Here is a 23,333-nt window from a genome sequence, read left to right on the forward strand (position 1 = left end):
CAATACCATGTGCTCTAATTTTAGTCACCAGTCTCCCGTGTGGGACCTTATCAAAGGCTTTCTGAAAGTCTAGATACACTACATCCACTGGCACCCCTTCATCCATTTTACTTGTCACATCCTCAAAAACTTCCAGAAGATTAGTCGAGCATGATTTCCCTTTCATAAATCCATGTTGACTTGGACTAATCCTTTTACTGCTATCCAAATGCCCCATTATTACCTCTTTAATAATTGACTCCAGCATCTTTCCCACCACCGAAGTCAGGCTAACTGGTCTGTAATTCCCTGTTTTCTCGTGCTCCTTTCTTGAAAAATGGGATAACATTAGCTATCCTCCAGTCCACAGGAACTGATCCTGAATCTATTGAACACTGGAAAATGATCACCAATGCATCCACTATTTCTAGAGCCACCTCCCTGAGGACCCTGGGATGCAGACCATCAGGCCCAGGGGATTTATAATCCTTCAGTCCCATTAGCCTACCCAATACTATTTCTCGCCGAATTAAAATTTCTTTCAGTTCCTCTACCCCCTTAGATCCTCTGTCCTCCAGTACATCTGGGAGATTGTTTGTGTCTTCCTTAGTGAAGACAGATCCGAAGTACCTATTCAACTCTTCTGCCATTTCCTTGTTGCCCATAATAATTTCACCCATGTCTGCCTTCAAGGGACCCACATTTGACTTTGCTACTCTTTTTCCCTTAACATATCTAAAGAAGCTTTTACTGTCCTTCTTTATATTCCTGGCCAGCTTCCCCTCGTACTTCATCTTTTCAGCCCGTATTGCCCATTTTGTTTCCTTCTGTTGTCCTATGAAAGTTTCCCAATCCTCTGGCTTCCGGCTACTCTTTGCTGTGTTATACATCTTTTCTTTTAGTTTTATTCTATCCCTAACTTCTCTTGTCAGCCACGGTTGCCTCCTACTCTCCTTAGAATCTTTCTTCCTTTTTGGAATGAAATGATCCTGCGTCTTCTGGATTATGCCCAGAAATTCCTGCCATTGCTGTTCCACCGTCATTCCTGCTAGGATCCCTTTCCAGTCTACTTTGGCCAGCTCCCCTCTCATGCCTTCATAGTCCCCTTTGTTCAACTGCATCACTGCCACTTCCAATTTAACCGTTCTCCTTCTCAAATTGCAGATTAAAACTAATCATATTATGATCACTACCTCCAAGCGGTTCCTTTACCTTGAGTTCTCTTATCATATTTGGTTCATTGGACAACACTAAATCCAGAATTACCTTTTCTCTGGTCGGCTCCATTACAAGTTGCTCTAAGAATCCATCTCGGAGGCATTCGACAAACTCTCTTTCGTGGGGTCCTGAACCAACCTGATTTTCCCAGTCTACCTGCATATTGAAATCCCCCATCGCCACAGTGGCATTACCGTTGTTACATGCCAGTTTTAACTCCTGCTGCAACTTACATCCTACATCCGGGCTACTATTTGGGGGTCTGTAAATAACACCAATTAGTGTCTTCTTGCCTTTACAATTCCTCAACTCAATCCACAGTGACTCTATCTCGTCAGTCCCTATGTCTTCCCTCACAAGGGACTGAATTCCCTCCCTTACCAGCAGAGCAACCCCCCTCCTCTGCCCACCTGCCTGTCCTTTCTATAGGATGTATAACCCTGAATATTAAGTTCCCAGGCCCAATCCTCCTGCAGCCACGTCTCAGTAATCCCCACAATGTCATATCTACCAATCTCTAACAGCCTCAAGCTCATCTACTTTACTTTTTATACTTCGCGCATTCATATACAATACTTTTAATTCCTTATGCATCTCACCTTTCACATCGATCCATATTACACTTGGCCATACTGGCCTATCCCTTTGTGAGCTTCCTTTCCCGTTAATTCTGGGGTCATTAATTATCCCTTTACTCTCTTTCCCTTTAACTCCATCCTCGACTATCCCATTTGACACCCCACACCCCTTATTCAGTTTAAAACTACCCGTGTAGCAGTTTATAACAATAATAAAGAATGTGTACTAAAGAATTCACTTCAACATTAAATGAAAGGGTGCAATGGAGAAATGTAGTTAGAATTTAATATAACAACATTAGTTATAAGACCTAGAAAGCGTAGAATTTAAAAAGTAAATTAAGGAGAGTTTTTTGAACCAGTACATAGTTCAGTTTAGACATACAGCGCAGAGACAGGCCCTTCGGCGCATCGAGTCCGCACCAACCAGCCATCCCTGTACATTATCCTATACACTACGGACAATTTACAACTTTTACTGAAGCCAATTAACCTACAAACCTGTATGTTTCTGGAGTGTGGGTGGAAACCAGAGAAGCTGGAGAAAACCCATGCAGTCATTGGGAGAACGCAAAAACTCCATACAGAAGCACTGTAGCCTGGATCAAACCTGGGTCTCTGACGCCGTAAGGCAGCAACACTATCGTTGCGGCTCAGTGCTGCCCCGAACCAGTACGTGGATCATCGTATTAGAGAAGGGGCAGTGCTGGATCTAATTTTAATTATTCCACTAGGCAGGTGACCGGTGGAGGGATGATTTTGTTACATAAGACAGAGCTCAGCAAAAGACTGGAAACTGTTATTTGCTGACATCAAACAAGTGAGTCATTCAAAAATGACTGGCAACAAGGGCAAAAGGCAAGGAGAGAAAATCCAGAAAACGTGGCTGTCAAGGAAACAATGTTGTATCAAGAATCAGTACACAACATAGAGTTATATAGCATGAAAACAGGCCTTGATTCAATGTCCATGCTAACCAGGATTCCCAATCTAAACTAGTCCCATTTTCCCACGTCGGGCCTATATTCCTCTGAACCTTTCCTAACCATGTACCTGTCAAAATGTCTTTAAATGTTGTTATTGTACCTGCCTCAACTACTTTCACTGCAGCTCGTTCCATACACCAACCACCCTCTGCGTGGAAAAGGTTGACCCTCGGGATCCTACTAAATATTTCTTCCCTCACCTTAAACATATGCCTTCTGGTTCTTGATTCCCCAACTCTGTGAAAAAGACTGTGCATTCTCCCCAACGATTCCCCTCATGATTTGATCTATCTCTTTAAGACTATCACTCGTCTTTGTGTGCTCCATGCTCCAAGGAATAAAGTTCTTGCCGACCCAAACTCTCCCTATAGCTCAGATCCACAAATTCTGGCAACACCCTCGTATATCTCTAGTCTTTCCAGCTTAATAACATCTTTCCTATAGCAGGGTGACCAAAACTGGGTACAATACTCCGTGCAGCCCCACCAACATCTTGCACAATTAAGTGTGAAGGACAAATTAGACTAGGATAAAATCCTTCATATTGGAGCTAGTAGTCTTAATATGTATGATAATTTAGCAAGAAAGAAACATAATGCTGACCTACACCAGGAAAGTAGTCTAGGTGGCTAATCAGGAACACACCATGCAACCATGTTGCCATTGAAGGTGACACAGCGGTAGAGTTGCTGCCGTATAGCACCAGACCATGGCTCGATCCTGACTTTGGGTGCTGTCTGTACAGAGTTTGTATGTCCTCCCTGTAACTGCGTGGTTTCCTCCCACATTCCAGACGTGCAGGTTTGTATCCTGATCAGCTTCTGTAAATTGTCTCCAGTGTGTAGGATGTGAAAGAAAGATAACAGAACTGGTGGGCGGGTGATCAATGGTCGGCCAATGGTCTGTGGGCCGCTGGGCCCGTTTCATGTTGTATCTCTAAATTAAACTAAACAACCTCACACCAACAGGAGTGGGCAATGAGGATAATGAGAAGGAAGTAGGATTGCTGACAGATTATAACCAGAAAAGCCACATAATAAACCAAAACATTTGTAAAACCTGCTGGTTACAGAAGAAATGCTCTGAGGAAAGACCATGGTCAATACCACCTTTTATTATCTTGGTGGTCACATCATTCAACAATAATAGTTGTTAGCTTCACAGACCCACCGGCGATGAACAGCCCACATCCCTCTACCCCACAACCCTCCCCAAAAAAGAGACAGCTTTGAAAGCAGTCGAAGACCCCAGTTTCTCTCATACACCCTACATTTTGTCAAATGACCCCAAGTCTCAAATTGCTTATACACTTAAAGTTTTTGTAAAATGTAAATGAATTTACCATCTGTTTCCATCATTGTAAAACTTTGGAGAAAGTCTATTCCTGTAGAGAAACATTATTCAAAGGATCTTAAAGGGTTCACCAGAGCTTCAAATTGGAAATAAAAGAATCACACAATATTTTTAAGCAAATTTAATAATTTACTCCCATACCAGTGATTTACCATTTGACTGGTGTGCTTCCATCAATCTTGGTAATCTCCAGATAGCCATCGTATAGTTCCCTGAGATGCATTAAAAGCTCTTCAATGTTTTCGCCCGTAAGTGCAGACACAGGGATTAGTCTACTATGCTTTACTTTTTCTTGAAGCAATACAAAATTGGCTTTGGACTCTGGAATGTCTATCTTGCTCCCAATGACACAAAATGGTCTCTCCGACAATCCTTTCTCATACTGCTCCAGTTCATATTTTAAACTTTCCAGCTGTTGCCAGGGCTCCGCTGTTGACAGATCGAGCACAAATAGTAGAAAACGGCAGCGTTCAATGTGTTTCAGAAAGGAAATTCCCAGGCCTTTGTTTTCATGAGCACCTCTAATGATTCCAGGAATGTCTGCAACTACAGAAGGAATACATCTTTCAATACAGAATTCCATCCTTCGCAAATTAAGCTGCTGTTTTTACATTGCTAATTAAATACAATTCTGCCTCAGTCATTAACGAGTCATAAGGAGATACATCATAGGAACAGGCTCTTCTGTCCTTCGCATCTATATTAACCATCAGCCACCCATTTACACTATAGATCGACAAAATGCTGGTCGGGACCTTTCTTCACTGAAGAAGAGTCCCGAACTGAAGCGTCACATCCATTTTCTTCAGAGATGCTACCTGTGACAGTGCTGGTGCCAAACTGTAACGGCCCTGCTGTTCCTTTGGAACAACGTGGAGAGGGGGGGGGGGCGTGCTGCATGGGCAACAGCCTGTCCTCCATATGACATCGCCCAGGCTTGCATCACCCATGGTCAGTCATGAACGAGAGGGGCCCACCAGTGAGTAAAAGTCTCTTCAGTCACCCTATCTATCCCTCTCATTGAAAATCAAATTCCCCAAGTCCTTCACAACATCAATGCTTTCAGCTCAAATTTCTGGAATTACCTACTCAAATCTCTTTACCGCACTAGTTTTCTAACCTACATTTAATTAACTCACTTCTCCTAATATTCTCTTCCTTTTGTTCAGTCAATTTTGTAGGTTGTTTACAGCTTCACCTCCTGTGAAGCAGGGAATATTGTTTAAAAATCCTGAGCATCCATGGGAAATTATCTGCCTACTCTCTTACCAGCAACCCACCCCATTAAAAGCATTACTGCTGGAGGATGGAGCAGTTAATTGACGTAAACAATATGGTGCATTTACCAAGAACTGAGGGCTAAAGGATGGATGCTTGCTGATATCATTGAATCTTTGCCAGGGATACCTTTGGAGCTACAAAAACTTTAGTTTAGTTTAATTTAGTTTAGAGATTACAGCGTGGAAAAATAGTCCTTCGGCCTACCCAGTCTACGCTGACCAGCGATCCCCGCTCACTAGCACAATCCTACACACACTAGGGACAATTTACAATTTTACCAAGCCAATTAGCTGACATAACTCTACATCTTTGGAGTGCGGGAGGAAACCGAAGCACCCGGAGAAAACCCATGCAGGTCACGGGGAGAACGTACAAATTCCATACATAGAGCGCCCATAGTCAGTTCCGAACCTGGTTCTCTGGCGCTGTGAGACTGCAACTAGATTTTAAGCAGATAATTCAGATCCGCAGAAAGAAAAAGAAAGATAAAGGCAAAGATCCTATATCAGAACTGGGGTAATAAAAACTAAAGCTCAATTCTTTTTTCGCTTTTCTCAACTGATTTTCTTAGCACAGATAATGTCTGATTACTGACTACATAATAATATGCTGTACCTCACAAGGAGATTAAGCAGCAGGATGGTGGGAATAGATATTTAGAAAAATATTTATCCTCATTTCATTGGTGGAATGATAAGGTGAAAATACAGCATTCTTGATAAAACTGTTCTAGTTTCCTACTTCACTACATTCAAGATCATCACGGAACCACATAAGAGATTAGTATGCAAACTTGAAGCACATGGCATTGGGGGTTCAGTATTGATGTGGATAGAGAACTGGCTGGCAAACAGGAAGCAAAGAGTGGGAGTAAACGGGTCCTTTTCACAATGGCAGGCAGTGACTAGTGGGGTCAGTGCTGGGACCCCAGCTATTTACAATATATATTAATGATCTGGATGAGGGAATTGAAGGCAATATCTCCAAGTTTGTGGATGACACTAAGCTGGGGGGCAGTGTTAGCAGTGAGGAGGATGCTAGGAGACTGCAAGGTGACTTGGATAGGCTGGGTGAGTGGGCAAATGTTTGGCAGATGCAGTATAATGTGGATAAATGTGAGGTTATCCATTTTGGTGGCAAAAACAGGAAAGCAGACTATTATCTAAATGGTGGCTGACTATGGGAAAGGGAGATGCAGCGAGACCTGGGTGTCATGGTACACCAGTCATTGAAGGTAGGCATGCAGGTGCAGCAGGCAGTGAAGAAAGCAAATGGTATGTTAGCTTTCATAGCAAAAGGATTTGAGTATAGGAGCAGGGAGGTTCTACTGCAGTTGTACAGGGTCTTGGTGAGACCACACCTGGAGTATTGCGTACAGTTTTGATCTCCAAATCTGAGGAAGGACATTATTGCCATAGAGGGAGTGCAGAGAAGGTTCACCAGACTGATTCCTGGGATGTCAGGACTGTCTTATGAAGAAAGACTGGATAGACTTGGTTTATACTGTCTAGAATTTAGGAGATTGAGAGGGGATCTTATAGAAACTTACAAAATTCTTAAGGGGTTGGACAGGCTAGATGCAGGAAGATTGCTCCCGATGTTGGGGAAGTCCAGGACAAGGGGTCACAGCTTAACGGTAAGGGAGAAATCCTTTAAAACTGAGATGAGAAGAACTTTTTTCACACAGAGAGTGGTGAATCTCTGAAACTCTCTGCCACAGAGGGTAGTCGAGGCCAGTTCATTGGCTATATTTAAGAGGGAGTTAGATGTGGCCCTTGTGGCTAAGGGGATCAGAGGGTATGGAGAGAAGGCTGGTACGGGATACTGAGTTGGATGATCAGCCATGATCATATTGAATGGCAGTGCAGGCTCGAAGGGCCGAATGGCCTACTCTTGCACCTAATTTCTATGTTTCTATGTTTCTATGTGCAGGAAATAATCTATAGGAGCAGACTTATATTTACAATAAATGTAATCCAAATTACAGAATTCTGGTTTAAATCACTTCTTAAACAGATTGGAAGTCATCAGAATTATGAAGCGATAAATATATTTTCAACTTTCAAGGCCACTAGAATCTAAACCACAGTAGGCTGATAGTTTAAAACACATTGTAAGATTGATACAACGCAGAAAAAGACCCTTCGGCCCACCGGATCTGCGCCGACTAGTGATCACCCCAAACACTAGCACTATCCTACACACTAGGGACAATTTATAACTTTATCAAAGCCAATTAACCTACAAACCTGTACGTCTTTGAAGTGTGAGAGGAAACCAGAGCACATGGAGAAAACCCACGTGGTCATAGGGAGAATGTACAAACTCTGTACAGACAGCACCCGTAGTCAGGATTGAACCCGGGTCTCTGACACTGTGATGCAGCAACTCTACCGCTGCACCACTGTGCCGCCCGCCCAATTTACAACATTGTTTTCAAGTCACTGTTTACCTGCGATCTGCTCGAAGTCTTGATATTGGATGACACCAACGTGAGGAGTTAATGTTGTAAATGGATAATCAGCAACGGCTGGCCGGGCATTCGAGATTGCTCTCAGAAGAGATGATTTTCCCGCATTGGGGAAGCCAACCTTGACGTAACAAGAAAACATTTAGACTTCTTCTCGAATCCTGCTGGGTGAAAATAAATGCTTTGCAGCCATATAAGCTTGTCCAATTTTGTCTGCTTTTAAATAAGGCACAATAAAGCCCATTCATAGATATAAATTACCAATAGTCTCAATAAATGTTTAGAAAAATGGCTTATAATAATAACGGCGGTGTTATGGTGAGGACACAGCATTCTTGATAAAACTGTTCCAATTTCTTACTTCACTAGATTCAGGATCAGTAAGGAACAACACTTTTCCACAGGAAAAACACTGTATTTCATTTAGTAAGCAAGGAAGGACATGTTATTATGTGTGGAATTTAGGGAATTTTTAAATGTAAACCCTGTTAGAAAATATATTAATTCTCCTCAGCATGTTAATCAGTCTTTGATTTGGAGCTCACATCTTAAACCAACAAAACGGTTTGTTATTTCACGAAATATAAAAGCAACAGATTGTCACTTTCATATCAATTTTTTTACCTATTTTGCAACATTCCTTGATAAGACCCTTTAGAATTCACACCTGATGTAGAGGTACATGGGTCAGTATCGTTCCTTGTGACTAATTGCCTGCAGATGTTCCCACATCCCTATAATGGTCTTGGTCTCTTGACAAGCAAATGGTCTGGAGAAGTGTCCCAACACAAAACGTCACCTATCCATGTTTTCCAGGGATGATGCCTGACCTGCTGAGTTACTCCAGCACTTGGTGCCTTTCTTTGGTAAACCAGCATCTGCAGTTCCTGGTTTCTATATGGTCTGACCAGTTGGGCAATTTGCTGTATTATTTAACATTGCAGATGAAATAGTTCAGGATTTAAGTAAGTTTAACCCATTATTTCAAATGGACAGATCATGGCTATGTACAGGTCAGGGTCACACAGCACAGAGACTGACCCTTCGGCCCAATTAATCCATGTTACCTGTTAAACACCCATTTACACTAATCCTATTTTATTCTCACCACATTACCATCAATTCCCCCAGATTCTATCATTCACCTATAGGCCAGGAGCATCTACAATGGCCAGTTTACCAATCAACCCATGCATCTTTTCATGACATGATCAAATTGAATGGTGGTGGGACAGCAGTGTTGAGAAGTCGAGCAGATCCCTCCTGCTCCAATTGACTTTGCAATAATTCTATTTTTTAATTGATTATCTGTTTGTAGAACATTGCTGTTTACAAACTGGCAGATAACTTTTTTGTATTACCGTTATGACCATGCTTGTAAATCGTGGCTGTTATGTTACTTGAGGTGTTCTGAGGATTTGGAAAAACAATATTTTTTTTAAAATCTTCTCGTTATTTCATTGCAGAGTGAAATTATTGGTGGGCTCAAGTGATTTCAAAGCATGCACCATCACAAAAGTCAGCTCTGAATGATTATTTTAATTTACCGTACACAACCATGGAAATGAAGATGGTGCATATTAACCTCTCTTAATAACAGCACAGCGCTGTGCAGATGATTAGGAATGGGAGTCAGCATTGATGAAAATAAGCTGCAGGTTACTCTAACTTCCCAACACACACACAATTAGCAAATGTCTTGGGTAGTTCTTCTTCCTGATCTCTCGGTTGGGGAAGGAACTGACAAGAGGGATTTTTTTTGTCACTACATTTTACATTTCAAACAAAATCGGTGTCTCAAAGAAAATAAAAACTCACAAATTATATCATTGGTAATGACGTTATTCGAGTTAAACAAGTACAAATTGCTAACACAACAAGCCATAATTGAATCATGTGGAAAAGAACTAATAGAATTTTTTAGGCTTTACTAAAAATAAGAATAACCATACAGCATAAAAAATATAAAATCGCACAGATCCTGGAAGTCTGAAGTATAAACAAAAACATTTTCCCAATAAGTCAAAGCGGTTGAGCTGCTGGCTCGCAGTGACAGAAACCTGGGTTTGATCCTGACCTTGGGTGCTGTCTGTGGGGAGTTTCCATGTTCTCCCTGTGATTGTGTGGGTTTCCACTGGGTGTTCTGGTTTCCCCCAAAATTTACCTGTAAATTGGCTCCGTGTGTGGAGGCTGAGGAGGTGGGATAACATAGTGTGCGGATGATCGCTGGTCAGTGTGGACCCGGTGGTCGACCGGCCCATGCTATATTTAAACAAAACTAAACTAAAAGTCAGGCAGCTTCTACTGAGATAGAAACAGTGTCAATGTTTCTGGTCAATGGAACTTCAATTGAGCCTCTCTGGGGATGCAGGGAGAAACAGGGTGAAAGTGGATTGTTGTGGCAGAGGGGACAGTCCGGAGGGACAGTAAAAGCATTACACGGTGTGAGACTGACTGCACGAGGGAATGGAATTTAAGGAATTTGCTGTGGAAGAGAAATCCTGAAGGGCATTTGTATCCACGAACCAATGAGGTTCACAATGATGTGACACAAAGGGACGGTAAAACAATTTTTTCCCCCATAAGCTGGAACATTAAATTGTTTTTCAAAAGACACAAAGTGCTGGAGTAACTCAGCAGGTCAGGCAGCATCTCTGGAGAACATGGATAGGTGAGGTTTTGGGTTGTGACCCTTCTCCATGCTGTTGGTTCCTGCTGCTCATGTTGACCGAGCACCGATTCAACTTTGCAGATGCTGAAAGCAGTATTGTTTTTTTTACATCCTGACCGTTTAATAGCTGTGTAAAAGATTGTCGGGGAAAGATAATGAAAGGTTTTCCTGAGACTCCTGTCACATCTGCCAAACATTCTCCACGGTTCTAAAAATAAGTTGCATAAGACGTTGCTTCAAAGTTAACCGAGGTTTAAAGTGTGGGTTTGCACTGCATCCCAGCAAGTTGCAAAAGATGACTAACTTCTGCTGTTCCTTTACATACCAAGCCGCCGTGAGCCATAGTCCGGAGTTCCATCTGCATGACCCGCTGCTCACCCTCTTCCCCCGGCGTTGCCGACATTGGTGCACGGTTCTCATTAGATAGAAAGAAGCGGTTTCCCTTGCCACCCAGACCACCATACGATGCCACGTACTCTTCACCGTGACGTGACAGGTCGGCGACTACCTTCCCATCTTCCTTGACCACCGTACCAATTGGCACCTACAGACATACACAACGTGCAATTAACCTGGAAACACCACAGAAATGATGCGTTTTGAACAGTTGCCTCCACTCACCAGTAAGTAAGTGTGGGCTGCATTCTTTCCATAACAATTCTTACTTGCTCCAGCTTCTCCATCAATCCCACGATAATATGATTTAATGCCCAGCAGCGATTTCACTTGTTGAGCCACTGCAAAATCAAGATTACCTGAAATTAATTAAGTAGATACCAAACATAGAATAATAGTTCACAAGGGGGTTGCAGTTTGTGCTGGAGCAGGTTTAAATTTAATTCTTTATGAATTCCAGAGAGTACTTGCTTTACCATTTGCTTTAGCTTACACCTCCAGTCATCATCATTAATATTTCAGACCAGTGAGTATAAAACAGTGACACATCCCCCTGCAGTGGAATGCACAGCTCATAAACTCAAGTATCCTGCAGTCTTTCGAGCCACGTGGTCAAAGCAACATGAACAAGATGCCACACTGCAAAGCCACATTGCGGTAACAACCATTTTTTCACATCTTAAGCAAAATGAAACCATTGTGATTGGAAAAATTGTCATGGATAATTTAATCATTTAAAGTATCTGCTTTTTAACAGTTACTTTTATCTTGGAAATCTTCCACCAAAGAAGCTAGCGGATACATATTCTATAATTTTTTTAAATGTAGATAGGCTATATAAATAGGACACGCAGATTTCTAAATCAATAGATGTTTGATTAATTAGACTAATTTTGAAGATTGCAAATTTACATGAGTAATTAATTCATAACATTGTCTTCCCTCCGGCTTGTATGTCAAATTCCCATGGTACAATAGTGAGAGCAAAGCTGCTCTCCTTGTATCCGAAGATAGACACAAAATGCTGGAGTAACTCAGCAGGACAGGCAGCATCTCTGGAGAAAATGGAATAGGTGACATTTTGGGTCGAGATCCTTCTTCAGACTGGAAGAAGGGTGTCGATCCAAAACATCACCTATTCCTTTTCTCCAGAGATACTGCCTGACCTACTGAATTACTCCCAACATTTTGTGTCTATCTTGGGTGCAAACCAGCATCTGCAATTCCTTCCTACACATCTCCCAGTATCCTGTCAGTATTTACCCCTCGACCAACATTAACTGTAACAGGTTAGTAAATCTCAAACTCTGACGAGAACGCTTTATGCCAATATCTATGCCTTCCATTTCTATTTTCAGGCTCAGCACCTATTTTCAGATTTGGTCTCATTTATAGGCTGCTGCAAGAGAAGATCACCATGAGTCATGATGCAAACGTACTTGATCTGACCCCACTAAATCAGATCGTCGAGTCATTAATCCTATTTATTTACGGAATCTTACAAATTAGCTCTCAATTTTCTTACATCACATGGATTGCACTGCAAAAAAACAGATTACCACCCAGGATATTGCAATGACTCAGTACAACCTTAAACGCTTTTCTTAGATGAAAACTACATTACAACAAACGCAACATTTTTTGTACAATAAAGTGGATGAAATATATATACAATTTTGATGCATCTTAATTTGTTCAAAAACTTTCCTTAAAATTGACTAGTGGCATGTGGTGATGCACTTCCCATTCACAAAGACATTTTGTTTTCAAATCTTATTTATTAATCGACAGTGTTAAAATCTGTTAAACATTTAAATAATCTATGAAAACACCATGAAATAATAATAAGCTATATAAAAGACCAATATTGTTCTAATGGAACTATAAAAAACTTCTTAACAAGAAAATCAACTCCCGGAGATGTCCAGCACTTACATTTACTCAGTTAATCGCAGCCATACAACCATGTTCAGTCCTGGATTGTGTGGGAGTAGAGAGTTAAATCTCAGCACGATTGCTTCAGTTAGCCTCCGGATGCGAGAGTCAAGAGAAAATTCATGAGGGATTATGCTCTTCTTTACTGCCCATTGATCTCTCTCCAGGAAGGTTTGTGGTTACAAGGATCCCAGTTGCATATGATGCTGTCCATTGTCAAATCGTTTGTTGGCATTCACCATCAAGGCACATGAATGAACAGTGGCCACTAGAGAGCACTCAACACTCAATAAATGCATGAAGAAAGAAGAGAATAGTGGCAAAACGTGTTACCTTTTAAAATAACGTGACCTCCATCCCCTCCATTTCCACCATCAGGTCCTCCAAACTCTTTCCGGGGTTCACTGTGGAAAGCGCATGTTCCATCACCACCTTTCCCACCTGTCACTGTGACCCTTTGCTGATCCACAAAGTACCGAGTCTAAATCAGACAAAAACCTTAGTCTACAAAACATTTTCCAACACTTTTGTTCTTTTTTCCCTCTTTAGAAGCAGAAAGTCCATAAAATACGTGGATTGTTTTCCTGAAGAAAAGATTGCAATGTAGCAATGTTAAGCTTCAATTACAAACAAACTGTTGGGGAACTCAGCTTGTGGAAGGAAATGGACAGACAATGTTTTGGGTCAGAATCCTTCCTCTGTGTCTGAAGAATGGTCCCGACCATTTCTCTCCACAGAAACTACCTGACCTGATGAGTTCCTTCAGCATGGAATATAGAACAATCCAGTCCAGGAACAGGCCTTTCACCCATAATGCCACTTGTTTCTGCCTCCACCACTACCCCAGGCAGTTTGGCCTAGGCACTCATCACCCTCTATGTAAAAAAACTTGCCTTGCACATCTCCTTTAAACTTTGGCCCTCTCATCTTAAAGCTATGCCCTTTAATCTTTGGGTGATATTTCTACCCTGGGGAAAAAAGGTTCTGAGTGTCAACCCTACAATTATAATATCCTCATAATTTTATTTACTTCTATTAGGTCTCCCCTCAGCCTCTGAGGATCCAGAGAAAACTATCCAAATTTGTCCAACCTCTCATTATACCCATTACACTCTAACCCAAACATCATTGTGGTAAACCTCTTCTGCACCCTCTCTAAAACCTCCACATCCTTCCAGTCAAGGGCGACAATAACAGCAGTTTGCTTTTTGGTCAAGATTCCAGCAACTGCAGTCTGTTCAATCTCCTTAAATTTAAATTGTTTTCTTTTGTTTCTCCAATTGCAGTTATTGGATGATAGACATTCAGATTTTACTCGGTGACGTGCTTGAACGTGGTCATGGATATCTGAAACAATAGCCTCGATTTGGTGGTTATGTTGAAGTTATGATTGTGTTCATCATTATTAAAACAAATGGAGCAATTACAGCCAATATTCATACATTAGATACAGAAAACATAATTTTGTTCAGACCGAAAGGCCTGAATGACAATAAAGGATCTATCTATCTATCATAGAAAAATAGGTGCAAGAGTTGGCCATTCAGCCCTTCGAGCCAGCGCCGCCATTCAATATGATCATCGCTGATCATCTAAAACCAGTACCCCGTTCCTGCTTTTTCCCCACATCCCTCGATTCCTTTAACTTAAAGAGCTAAATCTAACCCTCTCTTGACAACATCCAGTGAATTGGTCTCCACTGCCTTCAGTGGCAGAGAATTCCACAAAATTAACAACTCTCTGGGTGAAGATGTTTTTCCTCATCTCAGTCCTAAATGGTCTACCCGTTATTCTTAAACTGTAACTCCTGGTTCTGGACTCTCCCAACATCGGGAACATTTTTCCTGCATTCTAACCTGTCCAATCCTATAAGAATTTTATATGCTTCATTAAGATCCCCTCCTACCCTTCTAAATTCCAGTGAACACAAGCCCAGTCGACCCATTCTTTCATCATATGTCAGTCCCGCCATCCCGGGAATTAACCTGGTGAACCTACGCAGCACTCCCTCAATAGCAATAATGTCCTTCTTCAAATTAGGAGACCAAATTTGCACACAATACTCCAAGTGCGGTTTCACCGGGGTCCTGTACAATTGCAGTAGGACTTTGTTGCTCCTAAACTCAAATCCTCTCACAATGAAGGCCAACATGCCAATTAGCTTTCTTTACTGCCTGCTATACCTGCATGCTTACTTTCAATGACTGATGTACAAGCACACCCAGGTCTCGTTGCACCTACCCATTTCCTAATCTGACACCATTCAGATAATAATCTGCCTTCCTGTTCTTGCCACCAAAGTGGATAACCACACATTTATCCACATTATACTGCATCTGCCATGCATCTACCCACTTACCCAACCTATCCAAGTCACCCTGCAGCCTCATAGCATCCTCCTCGCAGGTCATATTACCACCCAGCATAGTGGTTAAATGCAAAAATTCAGATAATGTAATCAGGATTTCTCTTTTTTTTGAGGATGCAGTACTTTGGTATCTTTTGGAGACATTTCACAACCTAATCATTAGAAGGATGAAGCATTTCCGAATTTTAAACTTAACAAAAAGAGTAGGAATTAATTTTTAAAGAAATCATAAATAATAATTACTGCAGAACTTTTCCAGCAGTGAAACATAACTTGAACATTCGGAGTATCATTCCTTCCCGTTCAAAATATTATTGAGAATTTAAATTATTTCTCATCTTTCATTTCTATCTCCCATTCTAAAAATTGATTGATAAACAGATTTCTCAATTAAATTGGTACTCTCATTTCCTGATGTAGATCCTGTACGTTTCAGTAAAGATTCTGCAGTCTGATTAGTTAAGATGGTATAATGTTACCTGTTTAATTCACACAAGTCTGGGATCTGTGGAGAATGTGGTGCTGGGGTTGGTATTGCTATGGGTTTATTACGGTCATGTTTACTGGGATTAATTGCGTGCTATCCTGGCAGATCACACCATGCACAAGTAAATCAGGTTATACAAAAGGGAAAATAAACAGAGTGCAGAATATCATGTCACAGCCACATAGACAGTGCTGATTGCAAAAGTGTGAGTGCTACAGCAAGGTTGATTGGAAGATGAGTGAAACATTTTTAGCTTATGAGAGGTCTGTACAAATGTCTGATAACAGCAGGGATTAAGTTGTCCTTGAATCTGGTGGTACGTGCTTTCAAGCTTATGTATATTCTGCCCGGTGGGAGAAAGGAGGAGAGGGAGTGATCAGGGCTCGAGTGATCCTTGAGTATACAGCTGTTTTTTCCCCAGTGTGAAGTGGAGGGGGGGGGGGGGGGGAAAAATGCTGGTTTGCGGGGGGGACTGGGGTGCGTCAGCAACTCTTGCACTTAGCTCATTACCACCTTTGAGTGCAAAGGCTCAAATAAACTCTCTGGACAAACATAATGTAAAAAGTGGTTAATATTTCTTGTTTGCTCTGCTCACAAATCTAGACCATTATGACTACAAGTACCTCCTTTCCCCATCAAACTAAAAGCATTTGTCAAGTTTCTTGCAGCCTTCGAAAATTTCATGGGTGAAGAACCAGTTAATATTACCCGTTTCTTTTCAGAAAGCTGCTTCTTCTTCCGAACTCCTCGAGCCTTAGCATATTTTAAACAGCTTACAGTGAAATTCCGTGACAATATACGGCTGCAATCAGTATCTGCCAGCAGACGACACACCACATGTTGACACGACCAAACTCCTTCCGCTGAAGTCTGCAACGGAATCCATTTTCTCAGTGTCAAGATCCGTCTTATAGACATGGTAGGCTGGCAAATAGTGATTTTTAAAAAGATGAATCAATAACAATTTGCATTTATACAGCATTTTTAAAAAGAGTAAAAAAGCTCAAAACATTTCACTGATGCGTAATCAAACAAAATTTGGCTCGAAATTTGGCCCTCCAACTCGATCGAATTTGCTCCACTTGCAATGAGACAGTCTGCATTTCAGGTGTCTCTGAAATGTCTTCCTGAACCATGGCTTCCCCTCTACAGGAGAGGGCAAAGCCCTTGACTGCATCACATTGATTTCCTGTGCTTTTACTCACATCCCTTATCCTCTTGGACAGAGCAAGAACACATTATTCCCCTGGTCCTCACCTTCCAACCTGCCAACCTCTATATTTAATAGCCTTCACAATTTCCACCAGTCCCAAACAGGTTCCCACCATGAGATGGCACTTTCCCCTCTCTGCATTTCAAATGGAGTGCCCCTTTTGCAGCACCCTGGTCCATTCTTTGATCTTCATTATTGCACTCCATTTTTAAATTTTCATTTGCTGTGAAATGTTGCATCACCTGCAGTTGCAAAAAGACAGAAAATGCTGGAAAACCTGAGTGGGCCAGGCAGCATTCATTGATGATGTGGTTCTGGCTTACTAATGTAATGTAGTCTACCAGAACTAAAATACACTCCATGGCACCTTATTCCATCAGCCACGTGTTCACTCCATCTGAGAAATCCCCTTGGCATCAACCGCATTTTGGTGCTACCCCGACCAACTTACTTCTCGCTTCCTCAGGGTTATTCAAGGGTCCCTCATCTGAAACATTAATCGTCCATCTTTCCACAGATGTTTCCTGACCTGCTTGCCTATTCCAGTATTTCCCATTCTTTTTCTTATCCATGTCCGGAGGGAATGGATAGGCGACGTTTCAGTTTGAGACCCTTCTTAGACTCTGAAGCTATTGAGTCTGACGAAGGGTTCCAACCCAAAACAGTGCCTAATCATTCCCTCCATCGATGCTGCCTGACACACTGAGTTACTCCAGCACTTTATTTTGCTCAAGACTACAGCATCTGCAGTTCATTGTGGTCATTATTTTGGGTGGTTTTTTTTTTGCTCTATTCGTTTAATCTGTCCCAATAACTCATCATGCACAACACATTACACTGACAGGGTGTGCATGTGTTTATAATGGGCCCCGCCATCCTATTTGGACGGCCTATCTGAGATATTCCCTTTGTTCTCACTATCCCTCCCCCATCTACTTTCCTTCCGAAAACTACCTTACTTCCCTCTTTCAAAGTTTGGACAAAGGAACCTAGACCTGAAACATTAAGGAGTACGGGTAGGAAGGAACTGCAGATGCTGGTTTAAACCGATGAAAAACACAAAAAGCTGGAGTAACTATGCGGGACAGCCACATCTCAGGACACAAGGAATGACGTGGAATTTTAAACTGATTTTCTTTCCGCAGCCTGACCGGCTGAGTATTTTCAGCAGGTTTTGTTTTTATTTCAAATTTCCAGTGTTTGATGTGTTTTTCTTTTGAAATTCACATTAAACACCTATTGGGAAGACTGCACGATCACAACGCAAATGTGCAAATTTCACACAGTATTCAGGATTCATTCCTGGAGCTGTGTAAGAGCAAGCACCAACCATTGGACCACCATGTAACTGCACTACAGCCAGTTTGTCCATTATAAGGGCCCACCCTTGGCAATCTGGTGATGACCATCTAATTTGCTTTCAGTAACTAAACAAAAGTACTGGAGGAAGTCATCAGGTCAGGCATACATGGAGAGGAATAAACAGACGATGTTTCTGGTTGCTAAAGAAGGGTCTCGACCCGAAACGTCACCCATTCCTTCTCTCCAGAGATGCTGCCTGTCCTGCTGAGTTATTCCAGCTTTTTGTGTCTATCTTTGGTTTAAACCAGCATCTGCAGTTTCTTCTTACACATGTTTCTGGTTGGGACTCCTTCAGTGTTTTGCTCGAGATTACAGTGTGTGTAGTCTCTGGTGTCTCAATCTCACTGTTGGTAACATTGACAGTGGAATTTCTGTTACGTTCCCAAGAACACTAGCTGCACGGTGGCACAGCTGGTAGAGCTGCTGCCACACAGCGCCAGAGAATGGGGTTCGATCCTGACCTTGGGCACTGTCTACGTGGAGTTTACACATTCTCCCTGTGACTGTGTGGCTTTCCTCCAAGTATTCCGGTTTCCTCCCACATCCCAAAGACATGAGTGCATGTAAGTTAATTGGCCTTTGTAAATTGCCTAGTGTGTAGGGAGTGGATGCGAAAGTGGGATAACATAGAATGTTTAAGAAGGAACTGCAGATGCTGGAAAATCGAAAGTAGACAAAAATACTGGAGAAACTCAGTGGGTGAGGCAGCATCTATGGAGCGAAGGAAATGGGCAACGTTTCAGGTCGAAAAGTTGCCTATTTCCTTCGCTCCATAGATGCTGTCTCACCCGCTGGGTTTCTCCAGCATTTTTGTCTAACATAGAATGGGTGTGAACAGGTGATGGATAGTGGGCATAAACTTGGTGGACCTAAGGACTTATTTCCATGCTGTATCTCTAAACTAAGCATGACCCTGGGATCTTTTAACTACAAATGAATGAGCATCGGAAAGACTTCAGCTCAGACTGCTGCACTCCCTCTGCTCTGCGTGTTGAGTCTGAACTTCTAATCTCAAATTCACTGGAATGAAGTTTGAAGCTAAAATATTTCAAAACGGGATCAAGTGCCATCCACTGACCGCAGCTACCTTTTTAATAAACGGAATATTTTGTGTAATGGATGCAGCGCTGCTGGCAGAGCCGCTGCCTCTCAGCGCCAGAGACCCAGGTTCGATCCTGACCTCGGGCGCTATCTGTTTGCAGTTTGAATGTTCTCCACATCCCAGAGACCTGGTTAATTGGCCTCTGTAAATTACACCTGTACGCAGGGAGTGGATGTAACATCGAACTAGTGGTGGGTGTGGACCGAAGGGCATGATGCCATGCTGTATCTCTAAACTAAATCTCCTCTTTCAGGCCACTTTCCATGCGCCAGCGCTATACCCCAACGGAGGGTGTTTAACGCGAGCTCGGGGATTCAGCCGAGGCCTGCGGCTCTCGGGCCGACATTGACGGCAGCGGAATGAGGGGAGCGGCTGGAGGAAGGAGCCGGGACCCGCCCGCAACACTCACCTGCTTCTGTGCCCTCCCCACAACCGGGGGGTTGAAGCAGCGGATCTGTTCAGTTGAACACCCCGGGTCTCAGCCACAGCTCAGTGCACACAGCCGAGCTGGGCAACGCTGTCGCTTTGGTTGTACGTGTACAGTTCAGGAAAGATTGCACGCACATGCACATAACGGAGGCTTTTGGAAACTCCATCAGCACCGATGGAGAATGAAACTGTTAAAGGATTCAAGGCGAAGACCCTTTATCATAATTTAGAAACGTAAAGGATTGAAAACCAGGCTGTTAATAATCCTAATGCTACCAATTATGCCAGTGTATGTTTTCTAAATAATGTGATTGCATTCAGATCTCATGTCATCACGCGGAATAGTTTTGATTGTTTTCGTGTAAGGATGTTTGTACTTGGATAGCAACAAAATAAAATGTTCACGATAGGTCTATACCCTGACAATAATAACCCAATACCAATAGATCTACACTACCATAAATATTTTTTATGTGGAAACTATTCTTACTTGCAGCATCACAACAGATATGTAAACATAGTACCTAGTAGACACCATAATAAATTAAAAGTTAAATATCAAATATAAATTCAATATCTAAGCATCAACGAGGTAACTAAATTAGTACTTTACATTGTTATATCCATTTTTCTACAGTATTTTATACTTGCTTTTAAAAAAAAATACTAATAAATCATAATACTTGCCTTTAACATGATTGTTATAGATTTACGTCCACAAGTTGCAACCCACCCAAGGAACTGTGTTTTTTTCTGTGGGGAGAAATTAGCTAACAGTAGCATGAAGCCACCAAGAATGAAAAAGATCCTCAGTGAAGCACAAGCCCAAGTGTCTCACTAAAATGTCTCACTAAGTGCAAAAACACTCAGTTCAGTGCAACAATGCAATATTCAGTGTTGACAGTTTGTAATGTTAAGATGTCAGTCTTCTTTTTGATTCTTAAAAATATATTTTAAGATGATAAATATTTTTATTTTTTTATTTTTAGCAATTTCTGCTTTTATTTAAAATTAAGTTAATGATTTCTTTTTGAGCACAGATCTTTACTATGATCCCAAAAGAGGACACTTTATGTTGATAATTATTTTTATGTGCACAAATCTTTATTTATAATTAAGTTAATTATTTCTTTCTTTTTTTTAGTTATATCTTTTTATTTCCAAATAGTTCAAGAGAGACCACTACAAATGAGCAGTGTTTTGCACATTTATGGAGTTTTAAATGGTTCATTTTATAGTTTTAAATGGTTATATGGTCACTGTTTTCACTACATTAGTTTGAATCACTACATTTTAGTGATGAGAAATATTTGCAATAAATTTAGTCATGGATTATTAACATTTAAAATGTTCGAAATAGTTTTTTTTCAAATGTTTGAATTTTGTATGTGTTTATCAGTTCCAAAGTTTAATAAATCAGACACTGATGGCACAGTGCTCTGTTTTAAGTCTTTTTTTTTTCAACCAAAAATGCTTTGCGCTGGTTAGGGGGTACTTGGCTGAAAAAAAAATTTCACAGGGGGTACATCACTGAAAAAAGGTTGAGAACCACTGTTATAGACTGACCAGTTTTAAAGATCTCAAAATGTCGTTTCAACAGATGCTGCCTGACCAGCTGAAGTCCTCCAGCAATTTGTGTTCTGTATGCACACATGCTATCTTGTTATTTAGGCTTCACCCATTCTGGACTAAAATTTCAGTTCTGTTATAGAACAGAATATTTTGAAATTCAAGCCTAATAAAGCCCTGGATACAAGCATTTGACTAAATGGGCCTATCGTAAGCTAAGGACGTAACCCCGGTCTGCTGGGCCTGTCCCACTTTCACAACCTCTGTCGTCACGAGGTCGTAGCAGGCCGCGATGCTAGTCGTAGGTACTCGTGGCATCAAGTAGGTCGGGGCGTTTTTCTAGAATGATGAAAAATGCCCACGAGTAAAAAAGGTTGTTGCCCTTAACTGACCTAACTTTGGTCCTGGCACTTTATCTCCAATTTCTCTGTATCTATGTATCTATAATGCTGGAGCACTATATTCTGCATTCTGGTAATTTTTCTCATTGCACTACCTGTTATACTCGTGCATGGAACACAAAAGTGCTGGAGGAATTCAGCATCAGTGGAGGAGATGGATAGGAATGTTTTGGGTTGGGACCAGTCTTCAGACTACTTGAATGTACTCATATATACAATGATTTACCTGAATAGCATGCAAAACCAAGTCCTTCACTACATCTCGGTACATGTGACAATAACAAACCAATAGCAATTGTTGAGAATTATTCAGGGGTTAGAAAGTTGTGTAGTAGCTGCCATTAATTCAAAACGAACAATCTTCACAAACAGTCTCATGTACACTGGATGCAAAAATCAGTTTGAAATGAAAAGCAAAGGCAGACAAACAGACAGGGTATCTACCTAAGACAGCTAAGTATATGAATTGGCCTAGATCAATTCAGAAATCGTCAGCTTAAGTTATTTCACACCAATGTGATAAAGATAAAGGAAGCTTCCAGACCAGACTTATTTGGTCCCATGGCAGATAAAGCATGGCACATTTGTCTGTAAATCAATAATCAGGTTACTTATGGACTCAAGAGTCAGTTCTCACAAGTCATTTCTGAAGATGGACACAAATTCAAAATGTCAAATATTCATGTCCTTCAGAGATGCTGCCTGACTCATTGAGTAACAGCAACACTTTATGTTCTATGCAAGATTCCAGCATCTGCAGTACCAAGTGTTTCATAACATTAATGTTGGGTATCTGGGTCTTTGTCCTCAGAAGCTTTTAGCCCATCCGATTGAATTTTTGTGTCCCAGCAAAGATTTTTGAATATTCAGAAGCGTCTTGGCAACTACAATATGCTCCCATTGTAAATATGTAATTCTGCAAAGTTACTTGTCTACACTCAAAATGTTAAAGCTTTTGTAACTAAAACTTTAGTTAATCATTTATTGGATCTTGGTATTTATTTATTTATTTATTTTTTATATTTTTATTAGAAGTAGACATATTATAAAGTATAGTTACATATTATAATAAAAAGACTTTTCATATACAGCAGTCATACATTATTAACATTTTCAATTATCAATTACTTCTGCTTCTATGTTTTTATTTTTTTATAGACAAAGAGAGAAAGAGAGGGTAGAAAGTTACAAATATTTTTTTTTTTTTTAAAAAAAAACACAGAAAAATAAAGGAGGTGGAATGGATTACCTGTAATACGTCAATGGAGATAGGTTCGTAGATTATAAAGTATAGCTTTTCATCTGATCCTGAGTTCAAGTTTCAGTTGAGTCCTCGTGCTGTGCCAATCTATCCCTTCAGATAGATCTTGGTATTTAAAATAATATAAATTCAATATAGTTTGGAGATTCTACCAAGAGGGTTTTTGAGACAATGTCTACTTCCCTTGACAAATAAAGACTACAAAGACCATGCATGCATGACACTATGACTTTTATAGTAACCAGCTTCGGCCTCCCCACTCAGTTCAAAAAGT

General features: G+C 41.1%; 1 protein-coding gene across 1 annotated transcript; it reads right to left on the reverse strand.

The window, feature by feature from the left end:
• Window positions 1-3,859: 3,859 nt before the first annotated feature.
• mtg2 (mitochondrial ribosome-associated GTPase 2) lies at window positions 3,860-19,948 on the reverse strand. The gene is made up of 7 exons (XM_055652119.1): window positions 19,809-19,948; window positions 16,431-16,646; window positions 13,201-13,348; window positions 11,158-11,273; window positions 10,862-11,080; window positions 7,848-7,986; window positions 3,860-4,660 (listed from the first exon to the last, which is right to left on the reverse strand). The coding sequence occupies exons 2-7, from the start codon at window positions 16,638-16,640 to the stop codon at window positions 4,263-4,265; spliced, it is 1,230 nt and encodes a 409-aa protein (XP_055508094.1). The 5' UTR covers window positions 16,641-16,646; window positions 19,809-19,948; the 3' UTR covers window positions 3,860-4,262.
• Window positions 19,949-23,333: the final 3,385 nt, after the last annotated feature.

Source organism: Leucoraja erinacea, chromosome 21 (genome assembly GCF_028641065.1).
Source record: "Leucoraja erinacea ecotype New England chromosome 21, Leri_hhj_1, whole genome shotgun sequence".
NCBI lineage: Eukaryota > Metazoa > Chordata > Chondrichthyes > Rajiformes > Rajidae > Leucoraja > Leucoraja erinaceus.

Bases quoted from the DNA above. Each gene is read 5' to 3' on its own strand.
- mtg2 (XM_055652119.1), bottom strand. From the start codon at position 16,640: ATGTCTATAAGACGGATCTTGACACTGAGAAAATGGATTCCGTTGCAG. The intron at 11,274-13,200 runs GTAACACGTTTT...TTGATTTTGCAG, and splicing joins AGGTCACGTTATTTTAAAAG to TGGCTCAACAAGTGAAATCG. The intron at 11,081-11,157 runs GTGAGTGGAGGC...GTATGTCTGTAG, and splicing joins CAGCCCACACTTACTTACTG to GTGCCAATTGGTACGGTGGT.